Here is a 26722-nt window from a genome sequence, read left to right as displayed (position 1 = left end):
TAAACACAATATGCAAATCACCACGTACGGCCGTCAATCTTAAGCAAATCCTGCTCGCTTTTAAAGCATAAAATGGTCTGTTTACCTTGCATGGTTTCTAACCGTAACAGAATAAATTCTAGCAGTATACGTCTTCGTCATAACCAAATTTTCCCGGCTTGGTGAGCTAACCAGAAATTTCTACCCATGGTGCTCCACTGGCGCACCTCACGTGACGGGGCCTCCAATAAAATATCGACGCCCAGGGTATCCCGGGGAAGTTGGATTGCAATGGACCCAGTGAACTGTCCTTAACATAGACCTCAGTTCTGCAGGCTATGAAATTCGTCAAATAGGCTCAATTTCGCTCAAAAGACCATATTCGTATTCTCGGTATTGGACTGGAAACTAGCTTTTGCAACTGAGTCTTCAAATGCAAATGACATAAATCTAATTTTAACGATTTCCCCCTGCATGAGCCTCTATTGCAAGCTAGTTCCAGTCCAGTACCGAGAATACGAATATGGTCCGGTTTCCAGCTGTTTTGGGGGTCCGCTTCTCATTTTCTTTCAAGGAATTAACGCGGGCTCACAAAACGCCTGGAATTAGGAACAAAGCCACCAATAAAGTGATGAGTTCTGCGTTTTACAAACTGACGTGTGAAGCCACCGTATATTATCCATTGAACAGTTCCCGGACGTTCGTTTCGTAAGGAGCCGGAGAATATATAATTTCATTATTACGTCTTTGACCATAATGGGGTCAAGAGGGCCAGCTAAATACAGGTAGTACTCGCGGACATTCACTCGATATTAGCTATTTTTGCTACCATGGGGCTGTAAAAATATCACAACACCCGTGAAATATCCGCTCCTGTTATATAGCTGGCCCCAGTTGTTCGAAAGGTGGATAACGCTATCCATCGGATAAATCTCTATCCAGTGGATAAGTGTTAACAAAACAAACCACGCGATCCACTGGATAGTGATTTATTCAGTGGATAGCGTTATCCGCCTTTCGAACAACTGGGGTCTGAAGTTCAGTTGAATCTAACGCGCGCTCTCATTAGTTGATTTGTGGTCACGTGGCATTTGTTGCCCGCTCTTCCATTAACCAGAAGTTACTTTGACTTCTCGTTACTTTAAAGTAAACTTTAGCTATATAACAAAACACTTCAGTTAATCACTGCTCCCTCGGGCGCAATTAGTCGATGTTTTCCTCAACTTTGTCCCGGGAAACATCGAGATTTTCGGGAAAACAACGCTGTTTCCCTCGGGACCAGCGATTAAGCGTTTAATATTTTCCTGAAAACCATCAGATAAAGACAAAAAAATATGTAATTAATCGCTATAGTTCGAACAGAAAAGAGAACTAGTTCAAAAAAGGCTAAAGCTGAGCCAGAATCAGGATCATCTTGAATAATAATGCTTTCTGTTTTTAATCCATACTTTCTTCATCTCGATCTTTAAACTCTTTGCTTTCAAACAAAGTCCCTGACTTGCACCAGCGTCAGCGAGGGTACAATAACAATGCAGACGTGTTAGACAAGCTAGAAATTAGAAAATTAGGAAAATATTTAAGAAACATTCGTACCCTTGATATCTAACTTGCCATGAAATTACGATTCGCCTCGTGCGATCCAGAGCTAACGCTCAAACTGGATACTGGGGAGTGTAAATGCAATATGCTGAGGTCACAGCATGAATAGTAGAAGGGACTTGCTGACACTATCCATGGTCACAGAAAACGCCAGAGGTGGCTTAATACGGTTGAACTTTATTACGCGTTGCAAACTTTACATTTAAACAGCCAAACAGTAATCAATCCATCAAACCATACTATGGCTTGAATGAACTGATATTAGAGAGGTGAACAATGACGTTTACGACAAAAATGTACTTTTTGCCGTTCCTGATTTAGCCGTTTGTACACTAAACTAGGAATATTTGTATTTGTTGTGAATAGGCGTCTTTTTTGTATTTGTGTTGGATTGGTTTAAGGATTAGTGAAAAACAAAAAAACAAACAAACAAAAAATCAGAGGCACATCTCTCCGTTTGTCGTAAACATCATTCTTAAACTCTGTTATTGCCGAGTTTTCATTTGACATGTATCTTTTACAAGGCCATTTCCGAAGACTTTACAAAACGAATCTTTGTTCCTGGATTACTTTTCAGCCAATACATCCGCTTGATAAACCAGAACATTACTATTACGTCATTGGAAAACCACTCTAACGATGTATAGCAAGTTTAACTTGATTTCTTTAAGTTTTCAGTGATCAAGATGGCGATGGCAATATCTACAAGTATACATTTGATCTTGGATCTATAACGAAAAACCTTACAAAGTATCTTATACACTCCAAAGTTTACCACCATTTACAACAATAATTTAATTTGCCAAGACTAGACCATATTTTTATGTTTGTTGTCCTATTTAGCGTATACCATATACAACATTTTTCGTTTCGACTTAATCGTGGACATTTCATGCAAACGGCTGGTGAATTTACCACCCTCGTCGTTTGAAAGTAGAAAATAATTAACAAGTTAGTTCTTTTTAGTTCAGCCAAAAAATTAATTACGAGAGAACGGAAAATGAACATTTTTTCTTCTGTGCTAAGAATAAATGACGCAAAGTTTCCTATTATAGTCTAGATGAAACAAGGCACAAGATTACAATACATCAGGTATTAAATAGCCTTTTAAGACACCAAAAATAAGAGGTTACAAGTTCCAATTTACTACTGCAGTATGTCAAGTAGGCTCATGTTGTCAGGCAGGAAACTGGACTGCGACTGCGACAACTGCTGCTGCTGCTGCTGAACTTGCATCTGAGCCTGCGATACCTGACCTTGAGACATGGGGGTCTGGGGCTGAGCCATCTGTGCTTGCGTCATCTGCACCTGTAATGATTTTAGGAATACTACCCCAAATGTTTCTATTCCATTTTGAATATTTTGTTAATATAATACCGATTTGGTCGACAATGCAACGCTACACATTCACTGGACAGAATACACAAATTTGAAAAAGTTCAACCAAACGAACAATGATCACCATAACAAGACCAAGCGAGTAAACTTGTCCAATTCCAAAAAAACTTGTTACTTGTGGAATGACCCAAGAGTGAGGATCTTTCTGAGACAATTTCGGCATTAGGCCTTGATCAAGAGGATAAGCCGAACGTGACTATCATTACTCTTATTACGTAACGCTTTGATGGAAACAGAATAGTACTGAAATATCTTAACCGGTCCAACACTTACGAATTTTGCTTGGCTGATTTAGTTATCGGACTTTTCAGGTACTTAGTCGTAAGATAGGTGATATCTTAAATGCCGAGGATATAATGGAACATAACTCAGTTGTTTAGATCAACTCCTGGTACACAGTCTTTTGCACGTTCTTGGCTAACCTGTAATCCTTAACAAGCGTTATTTTGCTCTCTAACAGTTGGACCTATTACCTGGCCAAGTGGCATCTGAACAGCCGCCTGAGATCGTTGCTGCTGCTGCAGCTGCAGTAGCTGCCACTGCTGTTGTGTGATTCCTGGCTGCTGTGTACCCGCCAACCCCTGTGACTGGGCTGAAGCCTGGTTTGCCTGTGACTGAAGTAGGTGACGAAGCTGCGACTGTATTCCCTGGGTATCCTGTGCGGTCTGGAAGGCTTGTTGTTGTGGCTGCTGCTGCTGCTGTTGTTGTTGTTGTTGTTGTTGCTGCTGCTGTTGCTGCTGTTGCTGCTGCTGCTGCTGCTGCTGTTGAAGCTATGAATAGTCAAGTGAAAAAGGGCTCAACTCAATTGTTTAGACACCTCAAAAACGTTTCTTCCCTCCGGTGTTTCTCTTTAAAACCTAGCCAAGTGTCATCACCTTTGATGCTTACCTATAAATTCACAATTACATCGCTTCCTGTCCAACATGTGGTGTAGATGGTACGTAGTACAAGCGCCCATTACTCCTGTCGGGAATTCCACAAAGCTCAGGCTAAGGGTGACACCCCCCCCCCCCCCTCCCCCACCCAACACCCAAACACACCCCAAGCACCACATGCACATGCAGGTAAACAGTTTTGGAGTATGTTGAGTTGTAGTCACTCACCTGCTGATACTGTCTTGTCCGTACTATTAACTGTTGTTGTTGTTGGGGCGTCAGCTGCTGTGTCTGCTGTTGTAGTTGTTGTTGCTGTAATAGTTTCTGTTGCTTCAGCTGTAACTCTTGATACGCTTGATATTGTAGCTAAAAAAGCAATAAGACGAAAAGCCAGTCAATTATAATAAGCTCTAATAAGAGCTTGATCTAATTCATTTTCGAGAGGCATTTTGAGAAGAAACTTTCCAAGACCTGTCACGACTTGTCAAGACGATTAAACTTCTCCAGTAGGTTTTACAGATGATTCATGGACTATTGTTTTTGTTCTACATACATTACCATGCCACTACTACGTAAACATGTTTTCTTTACTGTTTCTTTGAGAAAATCGAAAATCTTCACACTTTAAGTTTAAAAAAACGACTAGGTAGCCTTAGTTTACCCTCGGTGAATGTTTACAGCACAAAGACGCAATTCAATGTCACAGACAAATAATTCAAACTAGACGTAACAAGGTAAAAAATCCTAATTGCAAGCGCAGCTGAGGAGTTGAACCCGTGACCGCCGAGAACAACATAGTTAGTTGTCAGAAAAGGACCTCAAGATTGCAAGTCCAGCGCCCTAACCACTCGGCCACGCTGAGGACAAGAGTGTACAGTTCACACATAGTTCACATTAAGCTGGTACTTACAGCGGCTGCATTGTCTGTTTGATCCATAGGTAAAACAGGCATATTGTGGCTCCCAGTGTTGACACCAGATAGATTTAAGCCCATATTGGGAGGCACGGAGCTCTGGGCATTAGTCACCAATCCCTCTGGGGTTTGTCCTAAGCCCTGTGTCGCACTTGTCATCAGTGGATTTCCTGCAGGATTTATCAAAGGCTGCTGGGAAACTTGTGACTGTTGCTGTGGAAACTGAAGAGAGTATTGTCATAACTTTAACGAGTCTGAGGAACCTTTCAGATCATCAGTGCCCATGTAAGTCCAAAACTAATGTTTCTTGTCGTTCTTGTTGTTGTTGTTGTTGTTGTTGTAAGGCAAAGACCATTCAACTGTAGGTACATTTTACGACTCCATGATTTGACCTCAGTGGCTTCAAATTTTCATAAAAAGTTCCAAGATCACCATTAATGAAAGAGAAATTCTCATGGAAACGACTGAATCAAAAGCCACTAAAACACCGCCATGCCTGACTGGTGACAATTTTTCTTTTTGCACTCAAGATAGGAAAAATGTTTGGAACAGACCTGAAGAAACTTTCTCAGACTCATTAATTCATTAAGTTTTAAAAAAGGAAGTCATAACCATATCTGATCTTTTCTGGCTTAGATTATTTAGGATTAGATTTCTCCGTTTTTCTTCAGTTCTTAGTTTTAGCCTTCATCGAGTAGATAATTATATCAAACACTAGAGGGAATGTTTGACATTCTGAAACAACTTCGTCCAACAAACTCGGCTGCGCGTCCCGTATAACTCATAACTCTCTTCTCAGTACGGTGAAACACGGTCTCTCGTGTTCAATAACTTGCCTCGACTTCTGCCTTTGACAAACTTACATATCGCATAAGTACATACCTGTCCTTGTGTCAAACTAGCTGCAGCGAAATTGGGTTGTTGCTGTGGTTGCTGTTGTGATTGTTGTTGTTGTTGTTGTTGTTGCTGCTGCTGTTGCTGCTGTCTTAGTTGCTGCTGGTGTTGAAGCTGAAGATGCTGCCGATGAAGCTGAATCTAATGTTAAAACAAACATGATTCAAAACACGACCTACAAGCAAGCAAATAAGTTATCTGCTCTCACACATCAAAGAGCTATAGGGAGCAGGAAATGGAGTAAACTGTGACGGCCTTGGAGTAATTGTTGCTAATATTTAATACTTAATGACTGGTCTCGAGGGGAAGAGTGAATTTTGTTAGATACAGGAGACCATTGGAAAAAGGTACCTTGGCAACTTGCTGCATTTTGTGTTTTTGCACAACACTCTGAAATAAAACGAAAACAGTTGAACAAGTCAAAAATATATGTACAAAACTTGTTATTCCTCATGCACGTTATTGTAAAATTGCAAAAAGAAAACAACATACCAACAAAATCACTTAGCCAACAAAAAAAAGAACTTTGGATCACAAGAAAGGTCTCAACGAAGTCCCGACCAGTCCTCCACGACAAGTAGATTTTTCTTAGGACAAGAGATTTTTCATGCTCACCTGCCGAATGGGCAAGGGCCCAGGCATGCTGTCTGCTCCTTAAAGTTTGATTTTAGGGAAAAATATTAGACTGAAGCAAGCACACAACTTCCCCAAACAAGCTAACTTTGAGAATTACTTTTCCGAAGGAAGGGATGGAATCGAAGTTTTCTTCACACCCTGTAAATACCCAATGCATGTACATATGTCGAGTATAATTACGTACTTCATTGGGGAAATGTTAAAAATTCAATACATACCCTTATTCCTTCCACAAAGTTTGTCTAGTATGGGAGATAAGGAAATACGTTAGACAAAGCTCATTTGATCTCATTATTATTTTTCAGATTTACCCCACAACAGACTCTTTACTTGAAAATAAAATGTTTAAGCAAGCAACCGGAACGATGATCCTGCTGGTATACGTTGGATCAATAGTGATCTAATTGGCTTTACATATAAAATGAAGAGTACAAAAGCAAAAACCGACACAACGTAGAATGATTTTTTGAAGGTGTACTATATTTCGGCTGGCCAAACCAGCCTTCTTCAGGTACAATGGAAGATTTTACATTGGTGCGTGTTTTTATGTAGCCGATATTTACGTAATACCGGAAATACGCAAAAGTAATTGATAGTGTAAATTGAAGATAAGCATACGGTAAAATAAAATAACATAATAAAAGAACATAATAAAAGAAGACAAATGGAAACAATTAATATGTTTCTTCGCGGATGTTCAGACCATTAGGATCAATTGTTCTGCCTTTTTGAATTAAAAAAGCTTCCCTGGCCTTACGGATAGAGTCTCGGTTCGAGAAGATTTTTTCGATGGGGATTAATTGCATGTCGTTAGCAGTGTGGTTAGGAGTGGACAGGAAATGTTCGGCGGCTGTATTAGGTTTAGATTTGTTGTTAGGGTTATCTATGGTACGGCGGTGTTCATTAAATCGGTCTTTTAATCGTCGTTTCGTCTCTCCTATGTATTGTAAATTACAGCGGTTACATTGAATTATGTAGATGAGGTTGTTAGTGTCACAGGTCAGGTTGGATTTTATGGCGCGCGTTTCCCCGGTAGAAAAGAAGGTATATGTAGTAAGTCCGTGAGAAATGTAGGGACAAGTAGCACAGTTTTTGCCACAACGGAAAGAACCAGAAGGTAGTTGGGGATTAGAAGAATTAGAAGAGAGTTTAGCTGTAACTAGTAAGTCACGAAGGTTAGGGGAGCGTCTAAAGGCTACAACAGGCAAATGCTGAAAAACGTTTTTGCAGCGGTTAGAAGAGGTTATAACTACCTTCAATTCATCACTCCCTCACATCCCTAACATCATTAAAAAACATTACAATTTGTTGCTCTCTTCTAACCGCTGCAAAAACGTTTTTCAGCATTTGCCTGTTGTAGCCTTCAGACGCTCCCCTAACCTTCGTGACTTACTAGTTACAGCTAAACTCTCTTCTAATTCTTCTAATCCCCAACTACCTTCTGGTTCTTTCTGTTGTGGCAAAAACTGTGCTACTTGTCCCTACATTTCTCACGGACTTACTACACATACCTTCTTTTCTACCGGGGAAACGCGCGCCATAAAATCCAACCTGACCTGTGACACTAAAAACCTCATCTACATGATTCAATGTAACCGCTGTAATTTACAATACATAGGAGAGACGAAACGACGATTAAAAGACCGATTTAATGAACACCGCCGTACCATAGATAACCCTAACAACAAATCTAAACCTACAGCCGCCGAACATTTCCTGTCCACTCCTAACCACACTGCTAACGACATGCAATTAATCCCCATCGAAAAAATCTTCTCGAACCGAGACTCTATCCGTAAGGCCAGGGAAGCTTTTTTAATTCAAAAAGGCAGAACAATTAATCCTAATGGTCCGCGAAGAAACATATTAATTGTTTCCATTTGTCTTCTTTTATTATGTTCTTTTATCATGTTATTTTATTTTACCGTATGCTTATCTTCAATTTACACTATCAATTACTTTTGCGTATTTCCGGTATTACGTAAATATCGGCTACATAACAACACGCACCAATGTAAAATCTTCCACTGTACCTGAAGAAGGCTGGTTTGGCTAGCCGAAATATAGTACACCTTCAAAAAATCATTCTACGTTGTGTCGGTTTTTGCTTTTGTACTCTTTACTTGAGCTCCCAAGTGGATACAAGAATGTTCTCGTACAAAAGTGAACGTTTGACAGAAGAAAACGTGCAGTTAAGATTCTGTACACCAGGTTTTTGTCTTATTATCATTACACTGTCTGCAGCCACACAAGTTGCTAACTTGGAAAACAAACTTTTTTTTTCCACCACAAATGTTAGCGTATAGTACGTAATAAGCGTTAGCTCATATAAACCATCTCATCATTGTCAAACTGAATTGTTGCAAGAAAGGTAAACCTCCTTTAAGTATTATGAACAGCGAAAACAAACCAAACACTTTTCATTCAAATGCATCACCTAAGACAAAGAGGACCTTAGAAGGTCGAATCAATGCAAAACACTCGAAATAAGATAAAAAAAACCAACCCGCATGGAGTACTTAAACACCCAGGGAAATTAGTGTAATGTCATACCTAATACACACACCAGACAGTTTTGATATACGTGTACTGTAACATACACAGAGATACAGACCTGCTCAACAGGAATCAATCCAACAAATGCACGCTTCTTAGGACTAAAAATCAAAAGAAGAACTTTGACATCACACTGTGGAACAGGTGGGAAATGCACACAGCCGGCCTGAAATGGACAAACAACACTCAATTTCTTCACATTTAACTCCAGGTTATAAAACGCAGAGTTATATAACCTCAAGGAACTTAATTGTATTACTCCCCCCTTCCTGGCCCTTCTCCATGCTAAGTACATTTTAAAATACACTGCACTTACAAACTTGACACCATTAGATGCCATGACCCTGTAGAGTGCTCTCAAGGATTCTTGGTCATTAGGAGCAAAATGGAACGCCACTGTCTTGGAGTTCTGTAGCAGGGGTCCTAGCGTGGACTGAAAATGAAAGGAAATATAATTACTATTCCCTGCTTCTGAACCACAGCCCTAGTGTAAACATGCCACAGTACGTGTTGCCCTGATATTCCTTCTGTCTCGCGTGCAAGTGCCAGAAACAGTTCAAAAGTCTTGGTGAAGTGAAGAAATCATGGCATAACAATCTCTAATTAGGCATTTTAGTGTTATCACACATCACCTGTAATGACTGTCCACATGGGGAAGCGCCAATTAAATATAACACCATAAAAATACATAGCAATACCACATACATATGATACTGAAGTAAGCTCAATCACTTTAATGTGCAGTAGGACAGCAACGCCTTAATTCATACGACCACCTTGTTTTATGGCCAGTTATCTTTTTGCCCAAACAAGACCTCAGTCCATCATTTTCGAGGCTGATGGTGGCTGGATTTTGTGAATTATTTGTATATTGCTACATGTAATACGATGACCAGTCTCTCGACTGGTATATCGTATTTTAAGTCCACTAAAAAGAAAAAAGTAAGTTTATTACTAAAACATTCAAAATTTCACCAGGATGTCAATATTTTTTTTGTTTTGTTTTTGTTTTTTGAGATCCTGTCACAAAAGCAAATTTGTATCCACTAATCCATCCTTGTTACTTGCCCTATTTTGCTCTGTAGAATCATTCCGTCCAATTTATTTGCATAGTTGTTGGCATCTGATAATAATTAAATGATAAGGAAATTAGGAACGAGACCTTGGGATAACCAGTTGGGAAAATGCTTCTAATTTAATGCATTTATTACCAGTTTACTGCAGCATAATCTTACCAGTAGATTTTGTGGGATAAGTTGCATGATGAGTTTTGGAGGCCAGTTTTTAGCTTTCCTGAGGAAACATGAAATATGCAAATGAATAAAACTTAATAGGAACTTGTCGTACTGGTGTTGATCAGGTGAATCATCATCTACAGAGCCTAATTGAAGGCTCTGGGAAGACCAGTCCACAAGTCTCGGAGCAAAAAAATAAAAAGTGTTGTAGAGAAATAAAGATCAACAGAAGTGTTTTCGTCATTACTTTTGCAATAGAGATAGACCCTGCAGAATACTTACAGAGTATCTCCTGAAACAACAGATGCATGGCAAGCCAAAGAACGTGTTATTCTCTGCTGAGGGCCATTAGGGTCCCGAAGCTGATGACAAAAGAGTACAATATACGTTACTGTCACCATGTTATGACAAGCATTGCCTCTACTTTATTCTTACTAATTAATTGCAGTTGCTTCCATTGAGCAGGTGGATATCAATTAGCGCTACAGACCAAACTTGTTTACCATCAGAGCTCGTCCCAGTTTCCGTTGCATGAAGCGACTAGGAGTATTTCTACTCCCCCCTGGATGGGATGCTAGTCCATCGCAGGGTTACCCCCAGCATTAAATTTGCTGCTACCCAATTATACACTTGGGTGGAAAGAGAACTGTGAGAGTCAGAGCGGACTAAAGTTCCCTGCCTAAGTGCAACACACAATGAACCCTCCTAAGGCTCCAAACAACTTGATCAGGAGACCAGCCTGCTAACCACTAGGCAACCAAGCTCCCCCCCCCCCCCCCCCCACTCCCTCAGCTGTACATGTATGTCAGCAACCACAAATAAGACATGCCATTAAATGCAATTTATTGGAGTTAACAACAAAGAGTGCCTGCATTCCCGTAGTTTTCAGCAGTGTTTTGATATGTGCATACACTAGGATTCCATGTGCTCTTCGATTTAGATGTGTTGGCAGCCTTCACAGCGATAGCATTTACGGTGAGCATTGTTTTGCATGGGAGCATGTTTTCAAGCGTTCCCTCTCCTTTCTCTCCCTCTTTTCACAGTAAATTCAGTGTGACAGGTGTCTGTCTCCCCTTCCGTGTGGGGACTCATTGCTAGGTTTCCAGGATTTGCCAGTCATGGGAGCAGTCTTCATCTAGGAGCTGGCTGCCTATAGTGGAAGCTCCTAGATGTCTCAGGCACCCAACCTTCATTTAGCGATGCAGTTGTGAAACTCAGTAAGTACATGCAACACTGCCAAAATTCCACTGGCATAAAGGATAATATTGCAGGAAAATGCTCTTTCAGTGGTTACAGTACTTGAAAATAAGTACAGAAACACCCAGTTTTTAATCACACTTAATAGTGCAGTACTTACAGTATCTTGCCATTCCAAATGACCTGTCCAGGCTAGGGCTCTCTGAGCTACTTGTGGATTTTCTGAGCTTGCAGCCGGTACACCTCCTGGAGTAGGACCTACCCTTGGTTGTTGGTTGGTAGGCTGTGTCCAGTTTACTGATGCCCCAGTGACTGCATCCTGCATTGGACTGGGCTGAGGCTGCACACTGTTAGGAGTTGTATTCCTGTCTACTTAACAAATGGAAATGTGGTTTAGCGTGGTCTGTACCCTTATCGACAATGATACACGTCATCACAGTGGTCAAAATGTTGTGGACTCTCGAGGCGCAGCTGAGTGAGTCCACAACAACAACAAAATAAGTTTGACCACTGTGATAATGTGTATTGTTGTCAATAACAGTACAGACCACGCTACACCACATTTCGATTTCTTTTTTACCACAATCAACATCCAAGAAATTGGTTTTTTTTTCTTCAGAGTGCGAGCTGAAAAAGGCATTGTGCGATGCACTGATGTGAGCGGCGTGGCCTGGACTCTTATGCAGGGCTCGAAATTGCGACTCACTGGTCGCCAATGCGACCAAAAATTGAGCAATGGCGACTAAATTTTCAGAACTGGTCGCCAGCTGGCGACTCGCGTTTTGTCCGATAACTAAAGAAAACCACGACACAACTTTTGTTTTTAAATCTTTATATTAGGAAATCAATCGGATATGGTAGCTAGTATACAACTCACCTTTCCGTCCCCAGTAAAATAATGTCTGAATATTACAAGATAATCGAAAAAATTGAATGCATTTCGACGCGTCGATTCTGCGTTCACGGTGCGCCATATTGTTTCAGCGGCTTCTTCCGCAACTGGGATCGCAGACGCACTTCAACACCATGTGCTTTTCATTTGCCGCGAAAATGACGGCAGATACCAATCAGTTGAAGGAATTACGTGAGTTTTTACGTGCGGGGAATGAGGATTCAGCCAAAAGGTTAATCCAAACTTTGAATCCTTCATCAGTTATTGTTTTCGCTCTTCAATTGTGACTTTTCTTGCATGCAAAGTAACGTATCGTGTTCTTGTGTAAGTTATATATAAAATAAGTTGGCGACCAAATTTACGATCTGGCGACCAAAATTTTTCTGTTAGTCGCCAGCTGGCTCCCGAACGAAAAAGTTAATTTCGAGCCCTGTTATGGATGATGGCAAATTAGCCAATCAGGTTGTGAGATTAGCAGCAATTGTTTTTAAAATGTAATTGTAAACAATTTCATTTCAATGGCTAAATAAAACTAACTGTGTGACAGTAATGTATGCAATTCACCAGTCTTATTTCCAAATTATCTTCTTTGTGCAGAGTACCAAAAACTGCTCTAATCACACATTCAAAAAGAATTGATCTTAATGATGGAGATGTCCCTAATGGTCAAGTTGTCCCTAAAAAGAGGGGTGCACAGCACCCAATAGGAAGAAAGCTTGAAGATAACGGGAGTGTCAATATTCAGGAATGGAAATCACCAGGTTTCCATTATTTTTACCAAGTAGAAATTGTACACTGCTGTGCGTTTGTTAAGGCCACTTGCTCAGATCACAAGCATTATCAATCCCACAATAAAAGAAGAAAGTCTCTGCAAAGATCCCTAATGACAGAGGTGTCTGTAGCAGTACATGTAAGTGATGTTTATAAAGGTAGAGGTGTTCATAGTGGTGACAAAATTGAATTTACTTACAGTTGGCTTGCCTTAGTGCTTGACTTAAAATTTCTTTAGCTTTTTGCTGTGCTGCTGATGCATTGTTGTTTAAACTTGTGGCTGGTGTTGCTGAAGTTGAGTTTACCATCAACTAAGAGCAAAATAAAAGTGTGAAAACTAACAATCAAAAGAGCCTCACCACAGCTGCAATTTTGCTAAATTTTGGTCATTTCTTGTAGCTGCTTACTCCCAGGAATGAGCCGATATGGTCAAAATATAGGTTAAATAAGCTGACTGCTGTAAAACTGTAACACCTGTGATAGTACACTGGATTCTGGGTTGATAACCCTACCCATTGCTCTGCTGTTGAACATCCAGTTTGTAAAGTTTCTGTCCCGAGACCTACAGTGTAAGTACAAATTAAACTGCAAACAAAACAGATATGTAGCTAAGAGAAAACTATTACAGTAAAAGTAAAAACCAAGTAAAGTGTACCCCTCAAGATTACATTAATGATTGATTATTTGAACATTGAACCCCCCTAATTGTTTCAAGAATGCAATAATGAATTGATTATTTGAATATTGAACTCACTAGTTGTTTCAAAAATCAGTATTAAATTGATTTTTTTTGGAACATTAAACCCATTAGCCGTATTCTTGGAACGACTAGTGGGTTCAATTTCCAATAATCAATTCATTATTGCATTCTTGAAACGACTAGTGGGTTCAACATTCAAATAATCAATTCATTAATGTAATCTTGAGGGGTATGCTTCAGTTGGTTTGACTGTAAGAAAGCTTTTCTGGCCTGTAAAGCTTAGGAATTATTATCCAAGTCTTCAACGACCTCCAGAAAAACTGCAGTTGGTGATAAGCTCTGTTTAAGTGGTGAAATTAATCAGGTGCTGGCCACTACAACTGTAGCTAGATCTCTGCTTAAGCAGACTGGGATGGTAGTTATCTTGAGTTACTGATTGTAGATCAGCATCTGATCCAGAGGAGTATACATATAGATGTAGGTTTTTTTTTTTTTTTTTTTTTTGCTTCATATTCAATGAAGGAGAAACCGGTGCTACCAAAACATGTCACTTATTTGTAAAAGAACACTGACAAAATAATATATGTGTACATGTGTATGTAGCTCAGTGACTCTTTTGTGGTATTTGGATTATTGCTTGCAGTCTGTTCCACATTATAAGGTTGAATATATACAGTACCTGAACCTGTGAAATTGGGATATTTGGTGTTGGTCCAATATTTAATGGTATGTTACTATCTGCCAGCTGAAGTAGTTTGGTTTCAGTCAATGAAGGTTGGCGAGGTCCGGTCTTTTGTTTCTTTACTGGTTTCTCTGGACTTTCTTTTACTTATAGAAAAATGAAATGAATGTAAATTACATACATGAGCATTTCAGAAAATCTGAATTTCCAAAATGTGTACCACAACCTAAAATCCCTGAAATTCTGGGTAAAAAAATCAAATGCAAACCTGCAAATAATTTTTGTCTATAGGCAGGTCATTTGTCAGGACAAGGACCAGTTTTGACCTGACAAAAAGCCAGTCTGGTCAGACAAAAAAAAATTGTTTGTCGTTTGAGATTAAAAAGAGACATTTGAGACATTTTGGTATTTTAGTATAGACTCTTCGCCAAAATATTGGTTGTAAATTTGAAAAGCTTATAAGTCAACTGAGTGTAAAATCGCTACTAGCACCAGCAAGGGGACCTTTACATTACTTCTGGTATTATTTTACCTGTTGAAAATTGACAAATTTACAAACGTCTATACCCCTAGTCACACAAGCGTTTCCAACGTGACAAGTTTCCCAAGACGTCTAAGGAAAACGGGAAAAGCGGTGAAACAATCTCCTGCGTGGACATTCAGAGACTTGAAAATTGGCTGAAATGAATTCTTCAACTTTTTCTGAAAGCAAGTTTCCTCTGGATGTTTTTGAGGTCAATTGAATAAAAAAATTGCATAATCATTTAAAATGTGGAATTGGAGGTGGTCGTGACTATAAAGCGTGACTAATCTGTACATTCACGCTTTTCACAAAAACATTTCTGTGGTACGGAAACTATATTTCAACCACACTGACAGACGTAAAAAAAACTATAAGAGTTGAAAATCAAACTGATTTTTGATCATACGGACTAGAAAAAGGTTACGTTTTAGAGGTTTTAAAGTTTTTGAAAGCGATTGTATTCAGATACTAGTAAACGAAACGTGAGTATTTGGGCCGTGTATTCAATTTCCATACTATTATAATCGAGTCAATGTGTTACGACTGAAAATTAGTTCCACAACACTTGGTAGCAACAAACAACGAGTAATTACACAAGACCTCAGTTTTTAGTAGTTTTTCAGATGAACGTAATTCAGACTAAATGGGGCTTCACGATCTTTCACAACGCCACCGCAAAATGCGTAAATTAACATGTAGGGATAGTGGCACTGATGTATTGTATTTACAATTCGACATAATTATGACATTTGAGAAGACGCAATGCGCGTGATAAAATTCTTAGAATTGGAATAAAAACAAAACCGATAACAAAGCTTTTTTGCGTAGTATTGTGTGGCAGTATAACAAAATAACTTGTCCCATATTCGGCCACAAATTTCCAGTTAAAATATTTTTCATTTTAGCAGAAATGCCCGGTCAGAGTGTCCGACCAGGCTAAGCTTTTACCTGTCAAAAACTCAAATTTACCAGACAGTTGTCCAATGACCGACTGTTATTTGCAGGCTTGCAAATGGAACAGAAAGTCCTGGTAAGACCAACATCTAGCCATGTACATCTACCAATAAATAATTATTATTTCATCACACATACATGTTCCACTGGCAGTCAACTGAGAAGGTGTCACTACAGGCTTCACATTAGCATCACTCATGTGTACCCCATTCTTTGATACTTCAGCTTGTGAATCACTGTTACGAGTAACTGATTTGAAATCTAAAAAAATAATGATCCAAAATCCATGCTGTTACTGTTAGTAGATATTATAGAGCACCATAGCTGCTCTCTGCCTCTAAGGCAACTCTTCTCTATACAAATCCAAATGATATGTGTAAGTTTGAAAGGGCTAAAAAAAATGCTGTCTGGTCATCTGGGAAAAGTAACAATGATTTTCCTGCCAGGTAAGTAACTTGAGAAATCTGAGAGTTGCTTGTCTATGGGCAAGCCATTATTCAAGTTTTTTTCAAGCCCTAAATTACATTATTTTTGTAAATAAATTGCACTTTCAATAAAATTGGCACATAATGCCTGTCACTTATATTTATTGCAACTGAGTAGACATTTGTAATCTGTCTAGAAAATTATTGTTTTACTAAATAGCTAAAAATACATAGAGACATAATCCTCTTGGTGCCTAATAAGTGGCACATAAGGCCATAATTAGCTTTTCAGTAAAAAGGTGAAAATGTTAAGCATAGTGATTGTTTGAAGGCAAAATTAATGTAAATATTTTATATTTTAGTCTATTAAACTTGTGAGTCTAAGGAAACCGGTGAGCTGTATGCAACATATCAACAAAATAATTGTTAGTAGTTTATCACAAGGACCTCCAGTTGCTAACCATAGAAGAAGGAAATCAAATCCACAGAAAAATACTGGACTTTGCCATTATGTTAGACTGGCCACAGCCTCTCTATTTACGCATGCAAAAGAAAGCACCGGACAGGAGGTTGAAAGTCAGTCATTCAAGCAATTACAATGAAGGTGTCAAATACACTCTCATAATCTTTGATTACTGCTAGTTTATTAACCAGTTATTCTGTTACACTAGATGCAAGAAACCATACTTGTGAATGTCATCACTAGCAAAACTCTTGAGGAAAAGTTGTCTACATGTAATGGAATAGGTTGACAGTATGACAGATGTCTCTAGTTGTAAGGTACGTTTACTAGCAAAAGAGCAATGAATAATGAACTAAACACATTGTAACATGAAGAGTATTTACCTGGTAAATCCAGGCCCTGTATGCACACTAAATGGTTGGGATCCTTGGAGTAATCTTTTGACAAAACACTTTTACTATCAACTGTTAAAGACTGGAAACAGAAAGCTTAATTTTAAAACCATTTACATGATAAAATCAAAAGTTTATCATAATGACTAAAAACCAGTCAAAAACACAACTTAATGAGTTTAAGATCAACCTACATACAATTTATTATACATTATTTTCCCAAACTTTAATCAAATCATATTATAATATGCAGTGTATACACTTAATAAGCAGAAGAATACTTGGTTTCAACAATTCCCACCTGATACTAGCCTACAGTAAATACATTATTTTAATTTGTAACAGTAACCATTTTCAGTGGAGAATCCCAAATTACATGCAAAATGTAATAAAAATTATTATTAGTTCTAAGTAGTTTTTCCAATAATTGTAACAATACTATATGTCTACAGATGTGTAGATGTTATTTATACATCATAGATTAATATTATTCTACGAATGTCATAGGAGTACATGCCAAATTACTGCATTGCATAAGTTAGACATTTTCACTCTCTTGTAAATAACATCATTTGCTACATGTATACATGTAGTATGGACAAGCAATTATTCTAACTTAGGAGATTCTTACTCTTTCAAATGCTCTTTGAAGTGCAGGAATTTTTCTGGGTGCAATAATGGAGAGATGAATTCCTTTCTGGAATAAAAAAGAACACAAAAACAAGAGGTTGGTCATAGAAATAACTGCCAGCTGTGATATGCAGGATACAGTCACATGTATTACTATGTGCACATTGTAATTTATAAAAATTGCAATAAATCCATGACAGCTCATCTACTGCAGTTATGTAAGAATTCAATACACTGTACCGGTATATTATATACAGACTGTTTATATAGAACTGTTTCAAGAAAGGTTATCCCACAAAAGATGCAGCAAGACCGAAACCTGGCATACTGTGTAGAGTTAGTTTATCGCTGGTTCATTTAAGTTCTGGATAGTCCAGCAAGATCGATAAATCATGAATACATCATTGTACATGTACCTGACTGTACACATGATTCTCCTTCCTTCACATCATCTAATGGTAAAGTACCACTGCCTGTAATACCTTTCAGCATTATCTTTTTTATATTTCTGTTAGGCTACCTTACTCAAAACTGTTGTACATGTACAAGTATACACAAAATACTTACTGAGCAAACAAATGTGATATAATACAACTAATAATTATCATATAACCATAAACACTGGCACATTAGCTGCACTCACAAATAAGCTGCACTCCGAGTTTGGAAAGTCCAATTTTGGAAAAAAGTTTTGGAAAGAAATTAAAATAAGTCAAAAGATGCTTTACAAGTACATTTGTTCATTAATTGAACGAGAAAGATGCTTTACAAGTACATTTGTTGATTAATTGAACACAAACCAGTGTAAACTCACTAGCATTGAAAAGTGACCATACTTCAAACTGAAACCCTTACCAATAAGTTTAGCTCTGTGATAGTATGAACATGTCTAAGGACTTTGATGTATGTTTTTCTTTCTCTGGTATTTTTCATTCCTGTCAGTTTTTCAATAGAATTTTACATATACCACAACAAGAATGCTTTTGTACCTTCCTTCGTAGCTTAGTAGCCAGGCATTTGACCAGGATATGGACCATTTGTTATTTTTTGCAAATTTACACCAGATTGTCCAGATGTTCTTGCAGATAAGCTGCATTCCTGATTTTTTCGGAACATTTTGAGTAAAAAGTTGCGGCTTATCCGCTGGTGTTTACAGTATCCATAATTTTAATAGTTTTACCCTCATGAGGAATGGCCTAATAACATAGGCATTGTCAGAGCATTCACCCATAATTGATATTATAATAACATGTACAGAAATCAAGTTACAGTGTGATCACCTTTTGACCCATTTCCTCAGCAAGTTGCTCAACAGTTTTGCCAGAGTAGTCATCTGCACACCCATAGCTTGGCAAACCAAATGGAGGTGAGTTGCACACAACTATACAGCTTTTACGGACAATGCCCCTAGCATTAAAATAATGTATTATTAGGAATTATTACTGTAAAAATAATTAACATCTTGAAAATGAAATTGTTTTTCAAGTTTGTTATTCAAATCCATAATCTGTCTTAATCACCATTATATAGGTTTATTAAATTAAATTTATTTTTTGGCTAATTTTTTTGGCCTTGGAAAATATTATCATTTTTGGGTTTGCTTCAGTCTGAAAGAAATTTTGTACCGCAGAAAAATAACGTAAAACACATCACACATCTTTTTAATTCAAGTGATGTTCAACAAACTGTGTGTAGCAGAGTTTCAAAAGACGTTTCCTCTGGCATTTTTTAGCACGTTTTCTCAATGATGTTTCCCCTTGAGTATAGACTGAAAAGAGTCAAACATTAAGTTTACTCCTCATTAACTTTGAAGAATCACTGTTGCAAAATATTGCATTTCTGAGCTTGAATAATTTTAATTAGTAAACAGTCCTAAGAAAATACGTGCACTGATTGGTTAAAAATCGTGTTTCTATAACTCGATAGAGACACAGAACTAGCATGAGCTGTTGACGTAATGATGGCATGAGCAAAGAGAATTTACATTTTGATAATCAAAGTTAACAAGTTGTTGTCCTTTTTTTTCTCGTGGTGTTTTCTAAAAGAAATAGAAAACGTGTTCTCCGTGTTTCTATCGAGTTATAGAAACACTCATGAAAGTTTGGGAGAACTTGAAAAAGCTGTGGAAACACCCACCTATGGCTCGTGTTCCCACAGCATTTCTCGTTCTCCCAAACTTACACTGGTGTTTCTATAACCCAGTAGAAACACCGTGCATGTTTTCTATTTCTTAAATAATGACAGTTTTTCAAATACTGTATTAATATTCTTTTTTTCTGAGGGATCACCCTAAAGCTTCCTACTTGCTTCATGCTAAGCCAGGCAGTCTAGCTACTATTTATATGGGCTAACTTCTTTGCACAAAAAGACAAGCCACTTGTTGCCACTAAATAATAAATTTTCACTTCCAGCCTTCAAGAAAAATCAAAACACACAAAAACTGAAGCCAACTTACTTATAACCTTGACCCCTCTGAAGAGTTCTTTCATCAAAGATCTGTAAGAGATAATGTGAAATACATCCAAGAGAAGATTAACCTGTAAGTTTTATCCTAACAGTTTTTTAATTTTTCTTGACGCTCAAATAGTCTCATTTTATAGGATTCTCTTTATTTTGCTTTTGTTCTCTTGTTTATTAAAATAAACAGATGTGCAGCACTGTTATGACTACATGTATGCACATGTTAATGACACTCCTCTACAAAATCTGTTAGATCTGAAAATCTGTTAGGATAAGTGGGATTATTATTTACACATTGAAGTCTCAATTTCTATTCTGTGAACTGCACATAAATCTGGATATTTTGTCACCAGGCCTACTAAATAATTGAAATGATTCAAATTCATGAAAAAAAAAAAAAAAAAAAAAAAAACATGCATTAACTTGCCTGACAGCTACTTGTACAATCATGACTATTGTACTGAAAATTGTCACTGATAAAAAAGGTTCAAAAATATAGAAAGTTATCTTTGTTTCAATCAGGTGGCTTTCGTAAATGACTGTGCTAATTTAGACCTGCACATAAACAAAAATTCAGCCATTTAATGATGCCAACTTCACCAACCTGCAAAGCAATACTAAGAGCTTCAGCTAGTAAACTGCACTCCTCGCAACCTCCTCCCTCAAATCTGAAATGAAAACAAAGTGATTTAGCTCACATGATAAAAACCAATATTATTGTATCAGACCTAAACAAAAAAGACATAAAAGGAAAGCCAGATCCCCAAGAGAGGGAATCTGTTATTTGCCTTTTGACATTGCATCCATCAGGCATCTAAACTACATGTACAAGGTAGCCTTACAGAGAATCTTTTTTTGTAATTATTTATTCATTTATTTTTAGGTCAGACACAATTTATTATAATAATAAATAAATTATTATACAAATGTAACTAGTCAGAATCCTGGTCAATTATACTCTAAGGTCATATATTACATAAAATTCCCAGTACAATGAGACTAACTTGACTTCATCTAGAAATTGCAGCATCTGTTTTGCATTGCGTGTTTCTTTGACATACTGCACAGCTGGCTCAGGAGTATGGCCTATAGTTCCATATACAACCAGACCATACTGGTTTGGTCCATACTGAAAAACAAGAGGTACATGTAATTATCAGTCCATAAATGTACATGTTTGTAAGTGTTGACCTTTATAATAACCACACCACATTACTTTTGACAACACTGACGAACACGCAGCAACGGACATTTTTACTGATGTCACGCAATATCAACAATTTTTGGTATTTTTCAAATAAATAAAAAATTACCTTCCCTATAGTTCAAATTATTTATCATGCCGAATTTAGTATTTATCTATGAAGTTTGATAGGAATTTGTTGCAAACTCATAAAAATATGGGACCCCAAACTTACAAAGAAATGTATGCCTGGGAGCAAAATATGCTTGCCCCCTGGCATACATTTATGAGTTAGGGGTCCATAGTTTAATGAATTTGCAACGGGTTCTAATGAAACTTCACATACCGTATTTGCTAAATTTAGCATGATAGATGGAGCGGTGCAGTTTCTTTCTTGTTTGAATGAAAAAAAAAAATTGGAAAAGTGTGACATCGGTAAACAGTTCCGTAAAGTATTAAAACATTATCAGACAAGTATTACATTATACACGTCCATATACACCTGGACCTCACTGATTTGGCCCACAATGAGAAACAAGCAGTAATTGAAGCATTAATATCAAATCAGTACGAACCATGTTGTTCTCTATAATTATATCAACATACCATGCTGGGTTGGAGCATAAAATACACATCTCTCACTAGAAGTAATTAACCAGTGAACTCTTTTCAAATAGAATTAATGTAAATGTACAAGAAACAAGAACACATAAAGAGAAAAGATTAACAAATATTCTTGAGCAAATTGAGTATTGTGCGGTGATAGAAAACAAAGTTGCTGACAAGATGCTATACATGTAGCAGGAGACTACAGAATAACGTCTTGGATTCACAAATTACAAGTCTCATTTTACTGATAATTATATTGATACCTCATCTCCAAAGCTGTACTCTAAGTCCACAGGTATCTCTCCATTGAAATGACTGTAAAACATTCAAAATTGTTGGTATGTTATTGTCTGGACAATTAATTTTTACTATAGGAAAGACAAAAAAGCTTCAATGTACACATTACAGTTCAGTATAACCCTTAGTACAAGTTCGTATTTTCCTTTGTTTTATAATTATACATTATAATATACTATCTGATATATCAAAACAATTGAATACACCAAATGGTGCCAAGGGTAAAATTGAGCCAGAAATACATATTTAGCTTTGCTTTTGTCAGCCTTAAGCTGTAAGTAGAATATACTTACAGTTGTACCTACATGTATAATAGGGAGCTTAAGCAACGACGACGACGACGCAGTGGACGACGCCTAGTAAAAAATGAATTTATTTTATAAGCGAAATTCGCGATTGTCTAGATCTGTTCGGTATGCCAATAGCTCTTAAAACGTGCTTAAGCTAAATATGCAACGACAACGTTCAATTCCAAATGGAAATACGAAAAATTAGCCGTTGTCGTCCACATTCCGTAGACGATGCAGAACTTGGTCATTTCACGTTGTTGTTTTGCAGAGGACGGCAAAGAAATGTACAAAGATTTATAATGCACATGCACAGCTATTGTTTTGCTCGTTAAACCTTTTGTTTAGTGACATTCTCATTGCTGTCGTCGTCATGGTTTGCTTAAGCTCCCTTCTATATTATCAAGAAACAAGTTGTAACCAAAATATTGAAGCTCAATATGTATACTGTATCTATTATAACTCTTAAATCTCATATTCAGTATGCACTATTGAGTTAATACTGTGTTCAGTGTTGTGCATAAGGACTATGGAAGATCAAGCTTTATTATTTCTCCACAAAATCCTCTTGTACTCAAAGGAGCACTCCTTGGAAGTAATAGTGATGTGCTAATCAAAATGAAAGTCCCTTTAGGGAGAATTTGATACAATATGATACAATATATTTATATAGCGCAAATTCCATAAAGTAATGTTCAAATGCGTTTCACAATATAAAGTAAGTAAAAAGGGTAAAAATAACATCTTTGTCAATAATTACACATAAGGTATATCCAGTTAACATGGGCATTGTGTGCAGTAAAACCTGTAGTAAGCGGACACCCTTGGGACACTCACTATGGTCCACTTATTAATACAGGATGTCCACTCTAAACAGGTTCTAATATATTGTACAATGATATTTAATTATTAACCTTTTGTATCACAGTGTAACACAGTATAAGATAGAAGACTGCTCATAGCACAATGTCCGGTCAGTCAATGCCTCAATCTGAAATAATCTACTTAGCTTTAAAATGATATCATTGAACAATGTTAAAGGAGTCTGAGCTGAGCTTTTAGAAGTAAAAACCCTTGAAGTGTCCGCTTATTGCCAGTTTTGTGTCACAAAATGGCTTAACATTGGTGTCCGTGTTTGCTTAACAGAGGTGTCTGCTGAACGTAGGCTTAAATGTGGGAAGAAAATTTAGGGACTCAAGCTGGTGTCCATTTAATGAAGGGTGTCCACTTAATATGGGGTCCACTTAATACAGGTTTCACCCTATTTATGTGTACAGGCTTGTTTACATCAGTGCATGTAAATTGCCCTCTTAGACAGAAGTGACCCACTCAAACCCTTACTCTTAATTCTAAGGCTAATTAAGGTACTTCCTCTGAAATAAAAGTGACAATAGATTTTTGATCAAACTTTGTCCACTGAATATTTGTCATATGATAACTTCAATTTTGAAATAAAAAAGGGGGTGCCCATGTTCATTAAGGAGCAGTGAGGCATTGAAAATGCCACATTTTGGCATTATTTAATGCTTATTATAAAAACGCATTCCCAGTAATTGTAAAATCTTTGTGAGCCCAGACTCATAAGAACACGCATTAAACTACAGTCAATACATTGTGGCGGACACAAATAAACGTTTCAGTTTGATTCAGACAGAAAGCTAAATCCTTGATTAAAAATTTGAACCAAATTTCTTGACGTGGTTACCGACTGCAAAATAGAAAACACCACAGTGTATCTGCTATTTTTCTTATTTATTCAATTTTCAGCAATAGAAATTAGATGAGTCTTTTCCCATGCAAAGCTTATGATTAGTTGATTACAACGACTGGAAAAAAAATTGGGGTGCCCATGCTCGTTGGTGAGCTAGAGCCATTTTTCCACTGACAGAGCTCAATATCAAGGCAAATCCGTCATGTTTTCAATATGCGCATGCACAAGTGCACGCTAATGACGCCATAAATTATGTGCAGTAAGGATGCGCAATGCAAATGTGAGGAATGACCTTAAAGTTTATTCCAGCCCAATACCCTCAGGGGGCTATGGTTATTGAATTTAGTTGCATTTGGTTGTATTTCATAGCTGGTAATAAAATCGACACAAACCAATGCCTACTGAAGTAACTGTGTGAACTTGCTAAACTGGTGACAAAATAACTCCTGTAGCTATGAGTGACTGCACTCAGCAGTCACAGGGCTAAGGATTGAAGCCCAGGCCTAACATGATAATCAATATCCACAATCTTTATCTTCCACAGTGGTCATTTAGGTCATTTAGATCATTCCAAATTCAAAAGCAGTGTAATAAGGCGTGTATAGCACTTCAATTATCTACTTGATCACATTAATGTTGCAGAGAACAGCTCTGCATTTACATCACAAACATGTATTAACCTGTATAGAGTTTACAGTGGATCACTTTGGTTAATTCTTATTCAATAATTTCCTGTGTTTCACTGGGTGATGCTTTTACACGCACTGTACACGCACGAAAACAGGCCTTTGATAAGAGACAGACCTTACATGTAGATATAAATATGAAGAAATCAAAACAGGTACAAGACATACATGTCCATGAATTTAGTAGGCTCTACAAGATACAGCACAGCAGATAGTTAGTCTGGATGTATGATCAGTCTTGTGACAACCAGCTGAGAAGCATTAAGCCACAGTACTTTACTTAACATATTTGCTAAAGAAAAATCGCTTACAAACTATAGCCACAATGTTAGTAATCTTACTATACGAAAGTAAAGATTTCTGTTTAAAAAGTTGAAATTAATAAATTAACTTGGTGTCTGTAAACTGTAGAGAGAGCTTCAATCAACCTTAACCACGAAATAAGCTAGCATTTGGCTTTACAAATAAAACTAAATTGATATAGTTTAAGCTCAAGTCCACAAGTATAGTAAGGTTACATGAAAGCTTATAAACCATCTGCTAGCGTGAAACGGCCAGCTAAGTGTTGTTCTGGTGAGTTGTTTTGAATCATACTCACTGTATTGCAGGTTCTATGTAGGATTTCTTTAGATTTTCAAAGTCCAGTAGCAAGTTTGCAGTTCCCTCAACCACGAATACAACATCGTTTTCGTATAAGTCACCGGCAGCCACCATTATCGAGTTCCTCTCTTCAGATTAACAGGAAGTCGATTATCCCTCCTCCATATATACCATATTTTTGGGGGGGGAATACCCAATTATGACTTAAAGTGATATTTTAAACCAGATATTAACAAAGAAACGTCGCGACGCGAAAGCGGAAAGAATGCCAAACACGAAAACAAAATTCTACATCCGCGCGCTCTGCTTCTTCCTGCACTACGCACCAGACTCATTCGACTTAAACGATTGAGTCAAAATTGCGCTAGGAAGGACTGGGGCATATATCGGCGCGATGCCAGTTGGCCAGGACTGTAAGTCGGTGCGCGCGGACTGTTAGCTCCGGCTCCGAGAAATAAACATCTTTTCTGTAATTTTGTTTTATGATGCCCACAATGTTGTCTTTTTCGCTCGTTTAGATATATATTAAAAGAAAGAATTTAACACACCCTACTTGAACTTCCAGTCCAGGCGAACACACTTTTTTTTTTTTTAGTCCGGGCGAACCAGAGGCGAACAGACATCAGGCGAACTAGCTTTCGGGCGAAACGACCGGTTACCATATCACCAGTGGGGTGTATTTTCAGCTTCAGATCATTCTAAAAAAAAAAAAAAAAAAAAAAAAAAAAAAAATATATATATATATATATATATATATATATATATATATATATATATATATATATATATATATATATAAAGTGTAAAGTGTAAAATTTGACTTTCGTAGAACAGTGCTCAATACATCAGAGTAGAGCGAAGTATACAATGTGGGAGGAAAAACACAAATAAACTACAAGTTCATCCCTACAAGCCTGTTTCGTGGTTGCCCACTCATCAGGGGATTTAATAAGAATAATCTTTACCACCGTTTATATACAATATAATTTACATAATATATGCAGCGCGAAATTTAACGGGTTAGTTGTTTCGTAGGAGGGCTTTGTTTCTGTGGCGGCAAGATGATACGAGTTCATTACGTTTGTTAAGTGTTGATAGCTCGGGTTGGCAGATGATAAGGAATTTTTCTTTAAGGCAAAGGTTACATCTTTTGCTTGAGTTGTTATACGGCGAGT

At 37.5% G+C, this 26722-nt stretch overlaps 1 protein-coding gene across 2 annotated transcripts; it reads right to left on the bottom strand.

Moving 5' to 3' along the window:
- Window positions 1-1735: 1735 nt before the first annotated feature.
- LOC110055863 (mediator of RNA polymerase II transcription subunit 25-like) lies at window positions 1736-26285 on the bottom strand. 2 transcript variants are annotated; one of them, XM_089289579.1, is made up of 23 exons: window positions 25546-26285; window positions 22230-22281; window positions 21179-21303; window positions 20779-20842; window positions 20170-20210; window positions 18995-19121; window positions 17716-17781; window positions 17076-17166; window positions 15943-16065; window positions 14325-14473; window positions 13145-13256; window positions 11443-11654; window positions 10368-10447; window positions 10086-10143; window positions 9167-9283; window positions 8909-9016; window positions 6513-6536; window positions 6010-6048; window positions 5647-5799; window positions 4762-4986; window positions 4080-4217; window positions 3450-3746; window positions 1736-2886 (listed from the first exon to the last, which is right to left on the bottom strand). In XM_089289579.1, the coding sequence occupies exons 1-23, from the start codon at window positions 25659-25661 to the stop codon at window positions 2725-2727; spliced, it is 2679 nt and encodes an 892-aa protein (XP_089145705.1). In that variant the 5' UTR covers window positions 25662-26285; the 3' UTR covers window positions 1736-2724. The 2 variants fall into 2 exon arrangements, with proteins under 2 accessions (XP_089145705.1, XP_089145706.1); XM_089289580.1 differs by having other exon boundaries at window positions 11443-11651.
- Between the last annotated feature and the right edge of the window lie 437 nt (window positions 26286-26722).

The sequence above is a fragment of the Orbicella faveolata genome, unplaced genomic scaffold (genome assembly GCF_042242905.1).
Source record: "Orbicella faveolata isolate gen_17 unplaced genomic scaffold, um_ofav_v1 contig_2, whole genome shotgun sequence".
Taxonomy (NCBI): domain Eukaryota; kingdom Metazoa; phylum Cnidaria; class Anthozoa; order Scleractinia; family Merulinidae; genus Orbicella; species Orbicella faveolata.
This window is presented reverse-complemented; position numbering and strand designations above follow the sequence as displayed.